Source organism: Momordica charantia (genome assembly GCF_013281855.1).
Source record: "Momordica charantia cultivar OHB3-1 chromosome 11 unlocalized genomic scaffold, Mcharantia_2.0 BLBB01000011.1, whole genome shotgun sequence".
Classification (NCBI taxonomy): domain Eukaryota; kingdom Viridiplantae; phylum Streptophyta; class Magnoliopsida; order Cucurbitales; family Cucurbitaceae; genus Momordica; species Momordica charantia.
Genome location: NW_028275159.1, coordinates 6,707,313 through 6,726,373, shown reverse-complemented (window position 1 = coordinate 6,726,373; position 19,061 = coordinate 6,707,313). Strand labels below are relative to the sequence as shown.

The 19,061-nt window shown below is 33.8% G+C and overlaps 5 protein-coding genes across 6 annotated transcripts; 4 read left to right on the top strand and 1 right to left on the bottom strand.

Annotated features, from left to right (window-relative positions):
* The first annotated feature begins 829 nt into the window (after positions 1-829).
* Positions 830-3,979, top strand: LOC111005764 (Sodium Bile acid symporter family). The gene is made up of 7 exons (XM_022277427.2): positions 830-1,580; positions 2,208-2,301; positions 2,379-2,412; positions 2,499-2,553; positions 2,907-2,990; positions 3,077-3,364; positions 3,467-3,979. Exons 1-7 carry the CDS (start codon positions 1,059-1,061, stop codon positions 3,602-3,604), a joined length of 1,215 nt encoding a protein of 404 aa, XP_022133119.1. The 5' UTR covers positions 830-1,058; the 3' UTR covers positions 3,605-3,979.
* Positions 3,980-5,566: 1,587 nt separating this feature from the next.
* Positions 5,567-7,803, top strand: LOC111010463 (RING/FYVE/PHD zinc finger superfamily protein). Its single transcript, XM_022283949.2, has 2 exons — positions 5,567-6,771; positions 7,387-7,803. Exons 1-2 carry the CDS (start codon positions 5,803-5,805, stop codon positions 7,432-7,434), a joined length of 1,017 nt encoding a protein of 338 aa, XP_022139641.1. The 5' UTR covers positions 5,567-5,802; the 3' UTR covers positions 7,435-7,803.
* A 2,203-nt stretch (positions 7,804-10,006) lies between these two features.
* On the top strand, positions 10,007-13,771 carry LOC111004846 (protein SRG1). 2 transcript variants are annotated; one of them, XR_002600661.2, is made up of 5 exons: positions 10,007-10,524; positions 10,628-10,866; positions 10,993-11,317; positions 12,725-13,044; positions 13,635-13,771. XR_002600661.2 is itself a non-coding variant. In XM_022276071.2 (4 exons), exons 1-4 carry the CDS (start codon positions 10,156-10,158, stop codon positions 12,980-12,982), a joined length of 1,191 nt encoding a protein of 396 aa, XP_022131763.1. In that variant the 5' UTR covers positions 10,007-10,155; the 3' UTR covers positions 12,983-13,177. The 2 variants fall into 2 exon arrangements, 1 of the variants encoding a protein (XP_022131763.1); XM_022276071.2 differs by lacking the exon at positions 13,635-13,771 and having other exon boundaries at positions 12,725-13,177.
* On the bottom strand, positions 13,485-17,289 carry LOC111004838 (Pentatricopeptide repeat (PPR) superfamily protein). Its single transcript, XM_022276060.2, has 2 exons — positions 14,251-17,289; positions 13,485-14,176 (listed from the first exon to the last, which is right to left on the bottom strand). The coding sequence occupies exon 1, from the start codon at positions 16,899-16,901 to the stop codon at positions 15,522-15,524; it is 1,380 nt and encodes a 459-aa protein (XP_022131752.1). The 5' UTR covers positions 16,902-17,289; the 3' UTR covers positions 13,485-14,176; positions 14,251-15,521.
* MSRB1 (methionine sulfoxide reductase B 1) lies at positions 13,823-15,116 on the top strand. The gene is made up of 5 exons (XM_022276088.2): positions 13,823-14,006; positions 14,312-14,429; positions 14,506-14,571; positions 14,660-14,857; positions 14,931-15,116. Exons 1-5 carry the CDS (start codon positions 13,823-13,825, stop codon positions 14,959-14,961), a joined length of 597 nt encoding a protein of 198 aa, XP_022131780.1. The 3' UTR covers positions 14,962-15,116.
* Positions 17,290-19,061: the final 1,772 nt, after the last annotated feature.

The following is a 19,061-nucleotide window of genomic DNA, read 5'->3' as shown; positions in this document are numbered from 1 at the left end:
TTTTAAATTTGTGTTTGGTGGCAGATTTAAAAATTTAAAAGTTTGTTCTGGAGTATTTAGTGATATATATTTGTAAATTAGCAGTAGTTATTAAGTTTATTTTAAGATATTGTTAATTAATTAATATATGTTATAAATGGTATAAAATTATTTTTTTTATAATATCATATTATTTATAATATATAGTGTTTTATGCACTTTGATTTTAACAAAATAAAATAATTTTATAACATTGTACACTCATCAAAGTTTTATCTTTTTTTAATATACATTTAAAGTTTCAAATTTAAAATATTACTAGGATCACATAAATTTGTCAAATATATATTTAACAGAATTAAGTTTCATACTAAATGTGGACCGGAGACCCTAGTTAGACAAATTGACGTTATTTTAACCTCAAATGAGTTGTAATTTTTATTAATTTTTATTTTTTATAATATAATATTATAAATATCTAAATACCTCACGGAGTTATCTACTTTTAATTTAGAACTTAGAAATGACTAGTTTGAGTTTGGGTTAAGACATACATTTCGCATATATTTCTCGTGTTCAAAATTCTATCCTTGCATTTTAACAAAATTCAAAATGTAAATTCAAATTAGAAGTGGAAATTGTAATTATAACAATTAACAAAGTTTAAAGTATGCATGATATAATATAATATAATACCAATAATGTAGTTCTAAAATCATCAAATATTTTCTCAATTTAGTCTAAAAAAAAAGAGAGAGAGAAATATTTTCTCATTATTAAAATAATTCTTTAAGCGGGCTGTTAGGAAGAAATAATTTTTGATAATATTAAATTATTAATTCACAGAAAATTCAAAATTGCCTGTTGCAGTTCCATCCCCGTGGGAGTGGGCCCCACTCCCCTTAAAATAATATCAACGAACTGACAATAGTTTTTGGCGGGATCGAGAATCGCCGGCGACCGAGCTCCGGCCGTGCCCTGAACTTAGCTTCTTCACATGGCGGCCTTCATTTATTCACGTACCGATTCAGGTCTCGTTCTCGTTCTCGTTCTCCGTTTGGTCGTCGCCGAGAGAGAAGATGAATATTATGCTGTCTCTGCCATATTCTCTCCCAAGCTGCAGCTACCGCCCTTTTCTCGTCTCTTCTACTTCCGGCAATTTTCTCCCTTCGTCTTTGTCCTCTTCTTCTCCGGCTGGATTTCGCCCTGCATCTTCGCTACGGTTGTCCGACGAACGAATTAGGGTTTGGAATCCGGTCTTCCGTTCCCGAGCGAGGCGGATTGATGTGAGATTGCCGGTTCCTCCTCCTCGGTGCGGACCTTCATCGAGCGGCAGCGGCGTCGAGGGCGAGCGGAGTTTGAGGCAGTGGATCGAGTTGCTCGGTGAAGCTTTATCGACTGCGTTTCCAGTGTGGGTGGCGTTAGGTTGCTTGCTAGGGCTGCTCAGGCCGGCTGCGTTCAATTGGGTCCGACCGAGATGGACTGTTCTCGGTATTACCCTCACAATGCTTGGTATGGGTATGACATTGACCCTCGACGATCTTCGTGGAGCCCTGGCTATGCCTAAGGAATTGATTTCTGGGTTCTTGCTCCAGTATTCGGTTAGTTCGTTCATTTGTTTGTTTCATTGTTGTCGATTACACTGTTGTTCTAACGAATTTGTAGCTTACGGATTTTGTTAATCTCGAGTAAAATCTTGTGTATGCTGGATAGAATTCTGAATCTGTAAATAGAAAGAGGCACCTGGGGGCTGGGAATGTTAGAAAGTAGTTCATGGAAAGGGAAAATGAAAGAAGAAATGTTCGCGATCTATGAATAAGAAACGAGAGAAATTTTCAAACTGAAATTTCAACAAGTCAATGCTATCGCCAGGCAGTCAATCAAATTTTACGCTAAGACTCTCGTTTCCAGAATTGGAAATGTCTAACCATATTAAAATATCAGGATGAGATGAAGATTGCTATTACAAGCCAAAAGGTCGAATGTCTCGTTGTCTTTTATTTGCCATTACTTTCTATGACTTGTATGCTAACTGTGAGAGGACAAGCGTTTCATTTTTATGAAAACCTCCCATTATTGTTCCACTGTGTAGGATCCTACTGAGTTTGTAATCATGCACTTCAGTACTGAGGCCATATGGATTTCAATTTCAGTTTCTTTTGTGGTTCTAGGAACTTTGATTTATGAATGAAATTCCACTTGATAGATTTTCATGGTTCTTGTTGCAGGTGATGCCAATATCTGGTTTTCTTGTCAGCAAGCTTTTAAATCTGCCGTCTTATTACGCAGCTGGTTTAATATTGGTTGGCTGCTGTCCTGGCGGTATGCATCTCTTGATAGTGTGAATAGTCTTTCTCATTCTCTCTGTTTTAATAGTTTCATTTGTCTTTTGGTTTCAGGAACAGCAAGCAATATCGTCGCTTACATTGCACGGTATTTTAATTTTTCGAGATGCCATCGTTTAACTTCTTTCTCGTGAGCTTATCTGAGAGGCTAAGAATACTTTCATGGGTTTCCAGGGGAAATGTAGCTCTTTCTGTGCTGATGACAGCGGCAAGCACTGTAGCAGCCGTGGTTAGCGAACCTACATTATGAAGCCTTCTCTAATTCGGTGTTTAATTTTTCATATTCACATTACTGGCAAGCTGAGACACATTTTAGCAAGAAAATTTCCATTTTTATATAGTTCTTTTGCAACTAAAACAAAACTCAATGTCTTTGTTTGTAGAAATGCAAGCAAATAAGCAAAACCATAGCTATCTCTAGTTTCATGTTTACATTAACATAGGAAAAGCATTAATCGAACACTACAAGTATTTATGATCTAGCATCATATAAATTTTGTTTTGTAGTTCTCTTCATTTGAAGGAATATAAGAAGACAGTTTCATAAATATTGAAGACTTAAGTTTTCATTTCAATATACAGATCATGACCCCATTTCTCACTGCTAAACTTGCTGGTCAATTTGTTGCTGTGGATGCTGCTGGGTTATTACTTTCCACACTGCAGGTGACATTTCTAGCAATCGACCTGGATACCGACATTTTTTTCGATCTAATTACTGCATTAGTAACTTCCCTTTTCATCATATGCAGATTGTGCTTCTTCCGGTTTTGGCTGGTGCCTTTTTAAACCAGTATTTCCATGGCTTGGTTAGACTTGTCTCCCCATTGATGCCCCCTATTGCTGTTGGTACTGTAGCTGTTTTATGTGGAAATGCAATTGCCCAGAGTTCTTCTGCTATCCTCATGTCTGGTCAACAAGTCGTGCTGGCTGCATCTCTTCTCCATGCTTCGGGATTTTTCTTCGGTTATGTGCTTGCAAGAATGCTCGGTATCGATGTTTCATCTTCTCGAACTATCTCCATTGAAGTTGGCATGCAGGTAGAGCATTTCCTTTACCTACAGTCCCTTTAGCTTCCCAATGTTTTACCACATAACTCATCGGTCTCGGCTTGGTTCCAACGAGTTGATTTATGGTTACAGAACTCGGTGTTAGGCGTCGTTCTTGCTACCCAACACTTTGGAAATCCTCTGACAGCAGTGCCTTGCGCAGTTTCCAGTGTTTGTCACTCAATCTTTGGTAGCATTCTTGCTGGGATCTGGAGACAAAGCAAAGGTTAGATGAAAATGATGTCTTCTACACATTTTCTACACATTTTATCCGCAGCGCATTTCATGTTTCTGTTTTAGTAAATTTCAGAGATTGGAAGGGCTCAAGGGTAATTTCTAATTGTTGCCGATTCTTGAGATGGTGCTTTTTGCAATCATTCTATGTTTGAATTTTGATTCAAGTTTAAGTTTTTTTTAGTACAACATGTAGAAGTGTGGATTTGAACTCATGACTAGTCAGAGATATGTGTCTTAACCACTTGAGCTATGCTTCGGTTTAGCCAAGTTTAAGTTTGTTGTAGAAAAAGCCCTTGGATGTTGTATAAAAATCTTGCGACTTCTTTTAATGTTACCTGTCTGATTATGAATAAGAACTTTTCTTCTGCAGTTTTTTTTTTTAGGATTTCTTAATTTTTGAGATTAAATTCCTTTTTTCATTTAGGGTTCTCTGGATCGTGTTTCTATTTATTGTTTTTCATTTTCTAAATAAGATTGTTTTTCATTTTCTAAATAAGTGAAAATAGAACCGTGTTTGCTAATTATTTTGTATTTATTAAAAAATTGGTAATTAATTTTTTTATTTATTAAAAAAACATAAAACATGTTTAATAACTATTTCTTATTTTTCAATCTCTAAAGTTTTAAATTAAAATTTTTTAATTAAATATTAAAAAAATTTTGTTATATTCATTTTTTTTAATATTTATTATACTTTTTATGAGTCAAAAATGCTAAACAAATGCTTTAATCTTTTGGAAAAAAACTGGATACGCGGATAAGAAACTTATGTGTCGTTTGGTAACGTTTTGCCTTTCTTATTTTTTTACTATCTTTTTTAATAAACAAAAACATTATTACATTTGGTAACTATTTTTTTAAGGAATAAAACTTAATTTCGTTTCTGATAAAAAAAAATTGACTTTGTTGGAAATAAGAACCAGAAACTAGAAAATTGTTATAGAAATCATTTCGTATTATGGTTTTCATTTAGGGTGGAACTTCGAGTTTGATGCTTTAATAATTGAGTTATGCGTAAGTCGGATATATTTAGAGTAATTTTAAGTTTTCTTAAAATCAATTTTATAATTTGATTGATATGGTCAATGGAAAGAAAAATAATTTTGATAATGACAAAAGTGATTTTTTTTAGTACAGCACGTTGGGGGAGTGTATTGAACTTACAAAGTTGGAGGTATATACCAATTATCGTTGAACTATGTTTGTTTTTGGCGACAAAAGTGATTCAAACAAACTCTATAACTCAATCTAGATCGATTCATATCCCTTGTTAAGCAAAAGATTGAATTTGAAATTTGGTTAAAATAAAAAGGGTGAAATGCAATTTTTTTTTAGATTATATGACCAAATTAAAACAAACAATGTTAACATCAAAAGAATAAATAAAACATGGGTAGTTTATAGTAATAAAAACCTATCCGAGTATAGTTCGAGTAAGAATCTATTACCATCCTAAACATCAATAGTTTGATTCAAGGACCCTGCAATTGTTGAACTCTAAAAAAGAAAAAAAAATCTAGAGATGAAAGCTATATTTTTAACCAAAATTTAAGGCTTGTTTGAGAAATATTTTATTTATAAACATTAATCCTACATGTGTATTTATTTGTTTTATTATCTACTCTTTTAAGAACGTGTTCAAAATCTAAGACAATTTAAAAATTAAAATAGCACTTTAAATATTTATTTTGTTTTTAAAATTTAAATGTGTTCACAAGAACGATAAAATATAGAAAAAAAAGAAGAAGAAGAAAACTAGGGTTCATATCTCCTCGTGAGCTCATCCATGAATTAGATTTGATCTTACGTGGCAAAAATACGGGCCTCCAATTCCTTTATCGGTATAAGAGAAACCCGACCCGTTATACTTCGGAAAAAAGCGCGGGACATTGGCGCGTTTTCTTTAACCAAAAAGTGAAATTTCATCCAAAAGAAAAAAAAATTCAAACGAAAATTGAACGACGAACTTTTTTTTGCAGTTCCCCGCCGGATTCAATCTCCCAAATCAAAAATTTGTGAATCTTCGTTTTCTTTCTTTCCGGTTCGCGGGAACTCTCGAATTCGAAAATCTCATAAAAAAACCCTCCCAATTCTCATACTAAAATGCGAACCGTCCCCAATTTTTCTACCTCATTCGCTTTCTTCTTCCTCGTTGGATCGACGAAAACCCCACAGCGAACTTGCAGAGGCAAATGGATTCCCTCCATGGATTACCTCCTCTCAAAAGGCTCAGAATTCTTCAAGAACAAGAACGAAAGCGGCAGCAAGCGGACCAATTGCTCGATTCATGCTCCCTCCCAGCAAAGAAGCGAAAGGAGTCTCGTGACTCGTCGTTCCTCTTCCCTGACGCTACATTGCCTCACAGAACCGCAATGTCTGCTTCTCCTTACTGCTTGCCGACCAAGAAAAGAGTGTGGGCGCTTCGCCCTGATTTTGCATCTGAATCGCTGGATCTCAATGTCGAATACAAGCCACATCCGGAGGAAGAATCGGTTTCGAAAGCGGCACCAGAGAGAGAGGAAAAGGAGAGTGAGAAGGGAAAAGGAAAGGGAGATGAAATTTCCGATGTTGAAACTAACCTAGAAGAAGACGAGGACGAAGACGACGGGATTCTCTGTGCGATTTGCCGGAGCACGGATGGAGATCCTTCGGATCCGATCGTGTTCTGTGATGGCTGCGATCTGATGGTTCACGCTTCGTGCTATGGAAATCCTCTGGTAAAGAGCGTACCGGAAGGCGATTGGTTCTGCAGCCAATGCTTGGCTTCTTCTTCGTCTTCCAAGACGGAGAAGAAGATTTCAGAATCTCCATTTTCTTGCTGCCTTTGTCCTCTCAAAGGTGGGGCTATGAAGCCGACGAAAGATGGCCGGTGGGCTCATATTGTCTGCGGCCTCTTTGTTCCTGAGGTGTTCTTCGAGGACCCGGATGGCCGAGAAGGAATTGATTGCTCAAAGATTCTGAAGAGGAGATGGAAATCCAGATGTTATATCTGCAAAACTTCTAGCGGCTGTGCCATTGATTGCTCTGAGCCCAAGTGCAATTTGGCTTTCCATGTTACCTGTGGGTTGGAGGAGGATCTTTGTATTGAATACCAAGAAGGAAGAAGATCTGGTGCTATTGTAGCTGGGTTCTGCAGAAACCATACTGATTTGTGGAAGAAGGTATAAAATTACATTCTCCTCTCTCTCTTTTCAGCTGAATCTTTTATGTTAATTGTTACTGCATATGAAAAACAAGTTTTCAGCCATTAAAGGGTTGGCTAGAATTCTTGGAATGATGACTCACCTTTAGCATAAGAGATCACAAGAGATAAGGGGTGGAAATAGAAAGTTAAACTTTACCTTTCAAATTTTTATATGTATAGTATGTTTTTTAAATTTTAGAAGTTATAGAAGGCAAAATTGAAGAAAGGATTCTAAATCTTTGATCTTTTTGTATACATTCTTTTGAATGTAATATGAACTAAAGGAGACAATCATCTCCTTCCTTCTTCACTCTATCATGGAGGAGAAGAAGTGCAGGAAACCAGGGGTAGAGATTAGTGAAGAAATGTTCCATTTAAAGGAAGCTTTAAAACCTTAAGTTTTTGTACAATTTTTTTTTTTTAAAATTTAATATGAACTAAGGGGCAATTGAACCATCCTTGTTGCTACCTCTGTAGGAGTTTTCTCCTAAGGAGAAATCATCAAAAACATATTTTAAGGTTAAAATTTTGGGTCACTAAGTTATTGCAATGTGGGTTATGGTTTGAATGTTGTATACTCTTGTGCTTGCAGCAACAACTAACAGGGAAGTTCAAGATTGTGGCCAGAGATGAAAGGTGAGTTGTAGTTGCTACTGAGAAAACAGCAAATTAGCTATGGCCTCAAGTTTAGGATCAATGTTTAGATATTGCTCTTCCTCTAATCTGAGATTGGAATTTTCGATTTTTCAGAGGAGGTATAGATGTTTTAACTATTTAATTAGGTTAGATATAGTTTTTTTTAGTATAATAATATAGATGATGAAGATTTGAATTCATAATCTTTCGATTGGGATATGTCAATTAGGTGAGTTACTTTGAAGTTGTGTTTAAATATTGTTTTTTTTACGTTTTAGAATTTGTAATTTTGATGCTAGCAAATGACAAAATTGTACCTGTAGTTTTTTTTATCCATATTTTAATGTTAAAAGTTTAATGGGAGCAACACTAATGGTCTATTTGGTAGCAATGATTTTCAATCTTTGTGGATTTCAGATGTATTTTGTTGTTTGTTATTATAGGACAGAAAACGTGATTTCCAATTGTTTTTCTTTTTTTTGGACTAAAACAATTAGATTTTGTTGGATTTTATAGAATTTTAAAGCAAATTACTTAATTAACATTGTTAATAACGTTTAAATAATAAATTAATTGTATTTTTATCTTTATCAAACATTCAAATAAATAAATTCAATTATATTCATTTTTAATTATTCTCAATAGATAAATAATATAAAATTTTTCTTGGTTTTCAAATTACATAATTTAAAATCACTTTTTGAAATTTTTTTTTATCCTAAATAGAAGGTAAAATTGAAGTGGAAATATTGTCTGAGATGATAACTCAAAGGAATTGTTGAATAGTTGAGTAAAATTAATATGATTGTTATAGATGGTTTCACATTGAATTAACAAGTATCAGTATTGGATGGAAGTATATTTTCTTAAAAATAATAGTTTTATTTTATTTGTTTGTTTTTTTTAGTATAATACGAGTGGAAATTTGAATCTATTAATGTTTTAATTGAAAATATAATTTTAACTAATTGAATTATGTTAAAACTAGTATATTTTATCATTTTAAAATATGAAAAACTCCAAAAGAATTGATGCTTTTAAGTTTAAGTTTCACCATCTATCCTACCAATTTATTTTACCTAAGTATAACTCAATTAAATAAGATATAAATCTCATTTTAAACATATCAATATAATGATAGGAATAAATATCTTATAGTTTAACTTGGTTTAGATTTACCCTTTAAATCAACCAAAGAAAGAATTAAAAACTAATATCTATTGCCAGTGGGTTTGGTAGGTGAAGATAAATTTTTTTTAAATGTGATTTAAAATAATTCAAGATAATAGAAAGTGATCTCGGATGGAATTGGTAAGATTAAATTATTGTTCTCTCTTTTTAAGTAAAGTTTGATTATTGTTGACTTGTCGTTGTCTTTTTCTAATATTATTGGCCCTTTATATGTAAAAACTTAAAATATCATAAAATTTAAAACCATGTGATAGTTTTTAATGTTTTATTTCTTAAGACATGAAAACAAGAAATAAGATTTGATTCAATTCCATTATCATGCAAATCCATATTTTTAAGTATAAACACTAAAAAAAACATTTCATTTGAAAAAAATAAGAAAAAATATCATTCTCAAATAGGTTATTTGTGAAATAATTTCAACCAACTCTATCATTTAGACGTGATTATTTTTTTTAAATAAATTTATAAACTTTATGATAAAAACAAGGGTGGTCATGTCAAAGATTTTGATAGGATAGGCTGTTGGCAAAAGAAAAAATTTTAATTGAATTTTTTGACGTCTTTGGGACTCTTGCAACAATAGCAAAAAGATTTAAGTAAAATAATAAATTTAGCACTAACATTTAAGTATTTTAAAATATATTAATTTTTTCACAAAAGTGGATGCCCAACTTAGAAAATGTCCGATTTATCTTATAAGCCCGAAATATGGAGTCGTCAAAGAAGAACGGAGGAAGGCATGTGATATATTTGTAATATGTGCTGTATCTATAAGATACATTTGTAATATGTCATAACCTATTATATATATATACATTCGATATACGAGTGATATGAATGTTTGATATATTTGCAATATGTATGTGATATATATTTGATATATTATTGATATAAGTGAATGATATACACTTTTAAAAAAAAAGTATGATATACAATTGATATGAGTATCTAATATACTATTGATTTAAGTATTTAATATACGAACAAAGGAAAAACGAGGCCCAATTTTATGCGCGAGATTTGGAAAAATAATTCTAATTTTGTGCTAATTTTAAGAAACATGTGACATATTTTAAAATGTATGAAAGATTTTTACTACTCATTACAATTTTTAATACAATATTGATATGATAAAGAAGTAATACCAAAAATTTGATATTATTCTTGTCTATGTCAATAAAAATGTCGATGTCTCAATTTTATGAAAACGTTAATGAATATTTATGGAATAGTTAAAAAAAAGTCTAAATGAACAAATAAGTACTTTAACGTATTTAAATAAATAAAAAGGGATTAATATTAATAAAATTTGGTAGATATTTTCTATATTTTATCTATTTTTTAACCATACTATATAAATGTTTATTTATCCTCGGAGAATAGAGGAGAGAAATATATGAAAATTTTAGTGGAAATGTTGATCGGACATTTAACACCCTGGCCTCACTTTGGCAAGTATTAGTTTAAAAATTATCGAGAAAGAGAGAGAAAAAACGTGTTCAGTCCGTTGATCGCTGAGTCGTCCACTTCCATGGAAACCGCTCATTTCACAGAGACGAACAAGAACAGCGTCCGAACTAAAACTCCAAAATCGAAATCCATTTTTTCATCTCGCCTTTTCGCGCCGAAATCTGAATCCTATCAACCGAAGAACATGGAGAAGAACGCATCATCAACATACGGGAGCTCGATTCCTGTGCCCTCTGTTCAAGAATTGGCGAAGCAGCCGTTCATCGAAATTCCACCTCGATACGTCCGCTCCGATCTCCTCCGCTCGCCGATCGTCTCCGCCGCTTCCGAAATCCCCGTAATCGACTTTGCGAGCTTGCTTTCCGGCGCTTCAATGGACTCAGAATCGGCTCGGCTTCATTCCGCATGCAGAGATTGGGGATTCTTCCAGGTTCGTCTCTCTCTCTCTCTCTATTTCTATCCGTGAGAATCTGAATCTGAATCAGAATCTGATCAATCGGCTTCGTCTGGTCGGATCTTTTTGAGGCGTGCAGTTAGTGAACCATGGAGTGAAGATCGAGAAAATGCGAATCGAAACGCAGGAGTTTTTCAAGCTTCCGATTGAGGAGAGGAAGAAGCTATGGCAAATCGAAGGAGATGTAGAAGGTTTCGGTCAAGCTTTTGTGGTATCTGAAGAACAAAAGTTGGACTGGTCTGACATTTTCTTCCTCTGTACCGCGCCAGAACATCAGAGGAAGCCGCGCTTATTTCAAAACCTCCCTCTCTCCTTCCGGTACTGATTCAAAAACAAGTTTATAAATGAATTTATCGAAATAGAAGATGAAATCTAAACAAATTAATTAAAAGCTGATTAAGGTTGTGGTGATCGGAGATAGAATTTGGGGATTGGAATGTGCAGAAACGCATTGGAGGATTACTCGTCGGAGGTGAAGGATGTGGCGGCGGCGATTGTGAGGGAATTGGAGAGGGCGTTGGAGATAAAAGAGGGGGAGATGACGGAGATGTTCAAGGACGGGAATCAGTCGATGAGGATGAACTACTACCCGGCTTGCCCGGAGACGGAGAAGGTGATCGGACTGACGCCTCATTCCGACGCCGTGGGGCTCACGATTCTGCTGCAGATCAACCAAGTGGAAGGTCTGAAGATAAAGAAAGAGGGGAAGTGGATTCCGGTGGCGCCACTCCCAGATGCATTCATCGTCAACATTGGAGACATCATGGAGGTAAACCTTCGTTTTACACTGATAAATGTTGCCATTTTTGGAGATTCTGATCTCTTAGGGCTCTGTGTTTTTATGTGTTTCAAAAAAAAAAAAAAAAAAGCTACGTGTTTTTGTCAAAATACCATTTTGGTATATCTATTTTAAGCCTAGTACATGTTTCGTTCATATGCTTAAATAAAACTTAATTTGGATTGAAAAATTTGAGACAAAAAATAAAAATTAGAGGACAAAAAGAGTGCAAAATGGGGATGTTTTAGAAGTATTGAGACGAACCAAAGTGAAAGTAATTTGGACAAAAATATTATTTAAACATTTTATTTTTATTATTAAAAGAAAAAAATTCTCTCTTTTGTTCTTGTTTTCTGAATTTGCAATGGTCCTTGATGTTACGTCCCAGCAAACTATGTAAAAACTGTATATTACTTTTTCTTCTTTTTTTTTTTGTTTTGTTTTGAAAAGGATATATTACTTTCACTAATACTAACCCGCACAATCTATAAACTATATTTTGTTTATCAGGTGGAATCCACTTTTTTATTTTTTTTTTGGTTTTAAATTTTATGTTGAAGTAAAAATTTTGTTATTGAAATTTCAGGTTTGTGTTTAATAGATGGTAAAGATATATAAACTCTTGAGTCTAATATGTTCTTGAACTTTTATATCATTTCCGACCTATTTGATATTTTTAAAATTAACAAATCTATTTAGATATAAAATTAAATTTTGTATTTAATAGGTGTGTGAATTTTAATAAATGTCATGTTAATGATTATTAGATAAAGAATTAAAAATTTAGAGACTCATTAGATAAAAGATAAAATTTTAAGAATCTATTAGACATTTTTTGAAGTACCGGAACTCATTTGAAACTTGAGGACTAAAACTTGATAAATAAATATAAAATGCTTAAAAAGAGAAAATAGTGCTCAATCAAAATTACTTTTTTAAAAATGAAAAGAAATGTAGTTAACGGATAAATTATGATTAAAAAATTTAAAATATATTTATAAAAGAAGATGGTTCTTTATAAGGAAAAAAAAGTTTAAATATTATTTTGATTCTCGTATTTTCAACTTTGGTTAATTTTTGTTTAGGTACTTTCAAAATAACCATTTTAGTCCTTACACTCTCAATTTTTGTTATTTTCGTCCGAATACTTTTGAAACGTTTGTACATTTTGAAAGTGCAAGAATAAAACGTAAAAACCTAAAATAGTATTTAAAAAAAAAAGTTATTCTTTCAATTTTAGGAGTTCTTTATTTTTAATATTTTTTGAGTAGAATAAAATCAAAGATAGAATGATAGGGGAAATTTCTGAAATATAATTAAAACCATAATGGTTTTATTTTTTAGTTTGCTCTTTTTTCGAATTATTAGTGTATTTTGTAAGTGTGGTGGCACTGGCAGATGATAACGAATGGGAAATACAGAAGCATAGAGCACTGCGCAACAGTGAACTCAGAGAGTGAAAGGCTTTCCATAGCAACCTTCTGCAATCCAAGCTTTGAGAAGCTAATAAGGCCAGCCCCATCCCTCATCACCCCTCATTCCCCTCCTTTGTTTACATCTTTGACATATCAACACTATGTGAGTGGCCTCTTCACTCGCAAACTCGACGGGAAATCTTACCTCGACGCTATGCGAATTAACCACCCTCCCACCTAAACGATCAAGAGTCGAAGATTGAACAACTTGTTTCTTTGGCTTTCTAAAATCCCATATGAAGGGTAATAAAGCAAACTACCTGCTCTTTACATTGAGTACTCTAGATACGTAAACTAAGTTTTATTTTGATCTCTTAACTTCAGATGATATGTATGTGATCATTTCAATTTATGCTTGTTTTTACTTTTTCATAAATTATTCTAGCTAATTTGTGAATGCTTTTAGGCCAAGTGAAAAATCAATCGGAAGAATGTTAGTTATTTCTTTGATAGTATTTAACACAAATTTACACATATTTTCTACAATCAGAATCATAATTCATCAAATATATAACAATTATTAGTATAATCCTTTCTTCCTTCTAGCTAATTACAAATATCAATCTTCTTTTTAATTAAAATAGTAATAAATTTTAATTTAATTTTTTACTATATTATTGATAGTAAATTTTTTTTATAACAATTTATTTAATATTAATAAATAAAGAAGAATTAAAATAAAATTACATAAACTAAAATATTTTTTTATTAGAACATCCATAATTTAATATGAAATATGAATGGGTTCAATTAGTATTTATCAGTCATATCCATGCAATTGCAAAGAAATAAACGTGGACACTTTCTCATCCAACCACTCAAATGCTCCCCAGCACACAGCACCATAATTACTCCTGCCCAATCCAACCATCCAGATTCCATCAATCAGCTTTCACACCCAATCATGCGGCTGAGATTGCAGAATCTTCATAACATTCTGTCTTGCACACTACACTAGCCTGCTTCTGCTGCCGAGTATTTCAATAGAAACTGAAAACCCAAGTTTATTTTAGTGTCGGCAATGGCTGCCAGAAGTTCGAGTTTATCAATTCCAACTGGGTTTCTCAATTCCTCCAAAACCCAACAAGGTTTTAAGATCATCTTTGTGTCATCTCCAAGTTTCAGAGCACCCAAAAAGCTTTCATCATCTTTCGTTCGTGCAATGGGCTCCTCCTCCTCTTCCCAGCGACCAGATGGCATCCGAGGTTTTTTCTCTTCCTTTCTACTTGTGATTTACCATAAATTTCATCATACTCTCTTTGTGTTTTCTCTCTTCCTTTTCGCCATCAAATATTGTTTCTTCAGACTGACTTCTATCATTACTGTAATTCTTAACTTCCGTTCTGATGCTGGAGGGTTCCAAGTTGAGATTGAACTGTATATGATAAAGTTTATCAGAATCCAGATTTCAGTATTGAGAGAGAGAGAGAGAGAGAGAATTTCTCTTACCAATTTGGTGCTATGAACATGTCTCTGATTTGACTATTGAAGAAGCTCTTGTTGGGTGCAGAGGCTGAGGCTGACACCACGGATTACAAATCTATAAGCAATGATGAATGGAAGAAACGGCTCACAAAGGAGCAGTTTGATATTACTCGTCAGAAGGGAACTGAGAGAGCTTTTACTGGGTATGCTGTAATATAGTTTCTTCAACGCACCATTTTCTCATTATGTTCTATTTTAACCTTTTTCCTTCAATTCTAGTGAGTACTGGAACACCAAAACGCCAGGGACATACCACTGTATATGTTGCGACACAACTCTGTTTGAGTAAATATTCTGGTCCTTTTAGAAACTTCTCTATGCAGCTGCTTTTGTTGTATATAACTTCCAATAACTTGCAATATTCTCTCTTCAGATCATCTACTAAATTTGACAGTGGGACTGGTTGGCCATCATATTACCAGCCTGTTCGTGATAACGTCAAATCCAAGCTAGACTTGTCTATTATTTTCATGCCTCGAGAGGAAGTTCTTTGTGCTGTTTGTGATGCTCATCTGGGCCATGTATTCGATGATGGACCGGCGCCAACTGGGAAGCGCTACTGCATCAATAGGTGAGTTGAAATTGCTGGCTCTTCTTGTTTTTACTGATTTTCAGAGCTGACCTGTGAGTAAAACTCTCTGCAGTGCTGCACTTAAACTGAAGCCGAAGCAGTAGGCGATGGTGAAGATACTCGCGTGCCTGCGTGTGAATTCCGTAACCCATACTACTCCTAGTTACACGTTTGTGCGCATGAACTAAGGATTCCTACAAGATGTATAAGTTTACTTGTGTTGAATGGAAATAATTGTACCTCTCGCGACTTTGTTCAACATGTGTTGCCTCCGACTCTGTCACCCCTGACTGGACAAATTGATTCTCGGCTTAATAAGAAAGTACCCCTAGTAGCTCCTTTCATTATTCTTGATTCTTTCCAAAGGCCAAAGCTCTCTCTCATTTACCAACTAGAAAATCTGCTTATAGAATGGAGCTATGCTCAGTCTAATATAGCATGATGAGAGAACTAGGTGCGGGTAGGGGATCATCACTCTCTAGTTCTAACCCGATCCAAACTAACTTCATGAGTATGTTGTAAATCGACATTGCCTTTGAGATGGGAAATGAAAGTTGAGTTTCTTATCCTAGAAAGGACAAGAGGTCTGAACTGTTGTATAAGACTAGCAAGAATTTAAACATAGATATCATAAGATTGTCCCCTTGACAAAGCTGCAAACTCGTTAACTAACCAATGAATCAACTAACTTGGAGGCTTCCGACATATTTTCCTTGCAAACCAAAGCAATAACTCTAGCCCATGTGTCCATATTCATGGCATTTCCTCTTCCTAGACTGTCTAAAACCATCCACAACAGCTCCACATCGCATTCCTGGCATAACCCGTCGACGAGTTTGTTTATGCTTTCAGAACGAGGCACATAACCCTTGAAGATCATCTCGTCCAGTATGGAAGTTGCTTTCTGTAACTGCATCGTTTCACAAAGCCCATCAAAAAGTGTCCTGTATGATACCACATCAGGAGAGCACCCACGTCTAGGCATGTCTTCAAGTAAGTCAATAGCTTCATTCCATTTCCCCTTTTTGCATAACTCTCCGATGATAGAATTGAAACTAATCACATCTGGCTTACACCCTTTCTCCACCATCTCATCCAAAACTCTAAACGCAGATTCGAGATCGTTTTCTTTACAGTGCCCACTGATCATGGCATTGTAGGTTACCGTATCGGGTTTGCACCCATTCTCTCTCATCTCTCCTAAAATGTCACAAACTTCTTCTTTTCTTCCATGTTTAAAGAGCGCGCTAATTAAAGTAGAATAAATCGCTGAGTCCATTTTGACCTTGCTTGTCACCATCTCTTCCTTTAGTTCGAAAGCCAAAATCAATTCACCAATCCCACAGAACCCTTTAATCAAAGTAGCGTATATAGACGCATTAGGCAAAATCCCACACACTCTAACCATATCTTCTTTCAATTTCAATGCTTCTTTCAACTTAGAATTCAGAGAAAGGCCATAAATCAAAGTTCCAAAAGTGACCACATTAGGGTGAATACCTCTCTTTCGCATTTCATCGAACACCTCCCATGCATCATCCGAATTCCCACATAAATAGGCAGCATGAATCAAAATGTTAAAAGTACAGGCATCTGGGGATCCATAACTTCCAATTCCCACAAAAACTTCCGCCATTTTCTCAAACTCCCTGCACTTCAACAACGCATCCAACAACGAATTCGCGGATTTCACCGTCCGGTTGCAGCCGAAGGACGGAATTCGTTCGAACACTTGGAAGGCACGGTCGGGGAGGCGGGCTCGGCCATAGAACGAAATGACATTACAGAAAATGATTTCACTCGGGGCAAAACGAGTCTCTTGCTTAAGCTGGAGGAGGACTTGTTCCATTTCATCGAACAATTTGGCACGCCCGAGCTTGGAGATGATGAGATCGTAAGAAAGGAGGGAGTATCGGAAGGGTTTTGGGGGTTTCGCAGCGCTGGGATTAGGGCTCTGGAAGTGCTGAAAAGCGATTTTTGGGTCCTTTTGGAGCCGGAGGAGCGAACACAGCCGGAAGGGAGAAATCGGTTTGTGGGTCTTCATTTGGATGCAGTTGATCTACCGTTAATCCAGCTTAAAACTAGTTTCTTCTTCCTTTCGATGATTTTGGCGGCTCTCTCTCAATTCCCCCTCTGGTTCGATTTCAACACCACCAAATGAATCAATTATAACTTCAAACTTTTAATTTTGGGTAAAAATATTACATACATGCATTTTTAGCTTTTTGTTCTAATTGTACTTCGAACGCTTGTCCTCGTCGGCACCGAGATCTAACTAAGGATCTAATACAGAATTACGATAGACATCAACTACTCATTTAAATTCGAAAAACGTAATGCATATTTCAAGCTCGTCCTGTAACCTTTTTCGTTGGATAACTCATTTAGGAACACAGTCAAGAGGAGACTTAATCGATGGGAGCTTTTGATTACCATTAGTCACAGTCCCGAATGTCATTCTAGATATGAAGTCCACTGCTGTTTGTTCTATGAAAATTTTATTTTGGTTTATTTAATTCCAATTTGATTTATTTTAATGTTATACTTTCAAAATCTTCCTATAAAATAAATAAATATTTTTTGTTTTACCAACACGCATGCTTCAATGATAATTGATACATGTTCTTTTTATTATTATTATTATTATTATTTTTAACATGATTCAATGGTAATTGATACCTACTTATTTTCTTGAAATCGAAAATTCAAACTCTCGTACTCCTAATTTATTGTACTAAACAATGATTTTTTTTATTTCTAAAGTTTATATACAATTTGGGAATCTCTTCTAAAAATAACAAGGTTTTCTTTTTAACTTTCTCCTACTAAAAATTTCTTTCTAAAAATTTTCTTTCTCAATTCGAAACATCCATGTCTAGAATTATATTATATAATTTTCCTCTCTCCAAAATTTTCATAAATGTAATATTTTTCTAAATTTTTATCTCTAAAATTTCGCGTTTTATAAATTTTTTTTCTCTAGTAAATATATTGTCAACTCTTCTCTATCTAAATTTTTCTCTTCCAATTTTTTTCACTGTAATTATATTTTTCACTATCCAAATATAATTATAAATTTTTGTCACTATAATATATTTTTCTCTATCTAAATATAATCAGGCGGAGGAAGAGAAACCAGAGGTACATGGGAAGAGGGAGCAAAGAGAGAGAGAAAAATAAAAAAAGTACACAAATATGTTAAAAGTAATATAAAATTAAATAAATATACAACTCACAAAGCCACATCGACATTCCGTTAGTGTTACTCATGGATTTAACTCGAACATCTTATAGAACTATTTTCTAAAGATCAGAGACTGAACTATTACTTTTTGAAATTTGGGACCAAATAAAAATCTATCTCCAATACTTTTTGAAATTTGGGACCAAATAAAAATCTATCTCCAAACTCACAGCCTAAAAATATATTTTACCCTAAAAAAAATGGTTACTTGGTTCCCATAATTTTGAAATCACATATATTTATGTATATTTGTTTCTCATGCTCATTCCTTGTTTTTTCATACAAAAAACAAAATAATTGTTTTATCATTATTTGACTTATAAAGTTCATAATAAATATTTTTAATTAAGTATTAAAAAATTAATTATAACATGATTATTTGGATTATTTTATTTATTACTTTTTGCTTAAAAGTTTAGTTTTGAATTTAAAATTTGAGTACGAAACGTTTTTATGTTTTCTTAATTAAAAAAATATCAAATATTTCTTAAATGAGAAAAATACCAAAAAAAAAAAAAAATTAAAAAAATAGAATGCTATCACAAAACGATGGTATTATTTGATAATTTCCTACCAAAAGATAAAAGAATTATCTCTAATCTGTCAAGGTTCAAATAAGATATTCATGTAAATCGATCCCTTCTCTCATTATTAGATGTTCTAATCATCAAAATCGTGTCCATTGACAATTGATCTCTAGGGCGTATTGAATTTGCGAGTGGGAGAAGAAGATCTAATGATGTAGCACAAGAGTTAGTTCTTCTATTGTTGGCATTAATCTTAATCGAGTAAGTTTTACCTATCGCACTAATTAATACATAGGTAGTATTAGGAATAGGATGAAAGTGAGACAATGAAAACAATAAAATCATTCAAAGATTAATTATATATTGTATTTATTATTACTTAGAGCTCACGTATATCAAAAGAGCACTTGCAAAATAGTAAAAAACTAATAAT

Excerpts from the sequence above, each read along its gene's own strand:
- LOC111004846 (XM_022276071.2), top strand. The coding sequence starts at position 10,156 with ATGGAAACCGCTCATTTCACAGAGACGAACAAGAACAGCGTCCGAACT. Across the intron at positions 10,525-10,627 it reads GAGATTGGGGATTCTTCCAG|TTAGTGAACCATGGAGTGAA; the intron begins GTTCGTCTCTCT and ends TGAGGCGTGCAG. Across the intron at positions 10,867-10,992 it reads AACCTCCCTCTCTCCTTCCG|AAACGCATTGGAGGATTACT; the intron begins GTACTGATTCAA and ends TGGAATGTGCAG.
- LOC111010463 (XM_022283949.2), top strand. The coding sequence starts at position 5,803 with ATGGATTCCCTCCATGGATTACCTCCTCTCAAAAGGCTCAGAATTCTT. Across the intron at positions 6,772-7,386 it reads ATACTGATTTGTGGAAGAAG|CAACAACTAACAGGGAAGTT; the intron begins GTATAAAATTAC and ends TTGTGCTTGCAG.
- MSRB1 (XM_022276088.2), top strand. The coding sequence starts at position 13,823 with ATGGCTGCCAGAAGTTCGAGTTTATCAATTCCAACTGGGTTTCTCAAT. Across the intron at positions 14,430-14,505 it reads ACTGAGAGAGCTTTTACTGG|TGAGTACTGGAACACCAAAA; the intron begins GTATGCTGTAAT and ends CTTCAATTCTAG. Across the intron at positions 14,572-14,659 it reads TGCGACACAACTCTGTTTGA|ATCATCTACTAAATTTGACA; the intron begins GTAAATATTCTG and ends TTCTCTCTTCAG.
- LOC111004838 (XM_022276060.2), bottom strand. The coding sequence starts at position 16,901 with ATGAAGACCCACAAACCGATTTCTCCCTTCCGGCTGTGTTCGCTCCTC.
- LOC111005764 (XM_022277427.2), top strand. The coding sequence starts at position 1,059 with ATGAATATTATGCTGTCTCTGCCATATTCTCTCCCAAGCTGCAGCTAC. Across the intron at positions 2,554-2,906 it reads CAAGCACTGTAGCAGCCGTG|ATCATGACCCCATTTCTCAC; the intron begins GTTAGCGAACCT and ends TTCAATATACAG. Across the intron at positions 3,365-3,466 it reads CCATTGAAGTTGGCATGCAG|AACTCGGTGTTAGGCGTCGT; the intron begins GTAGAGCATTTC and ends TTATGGTTACAG.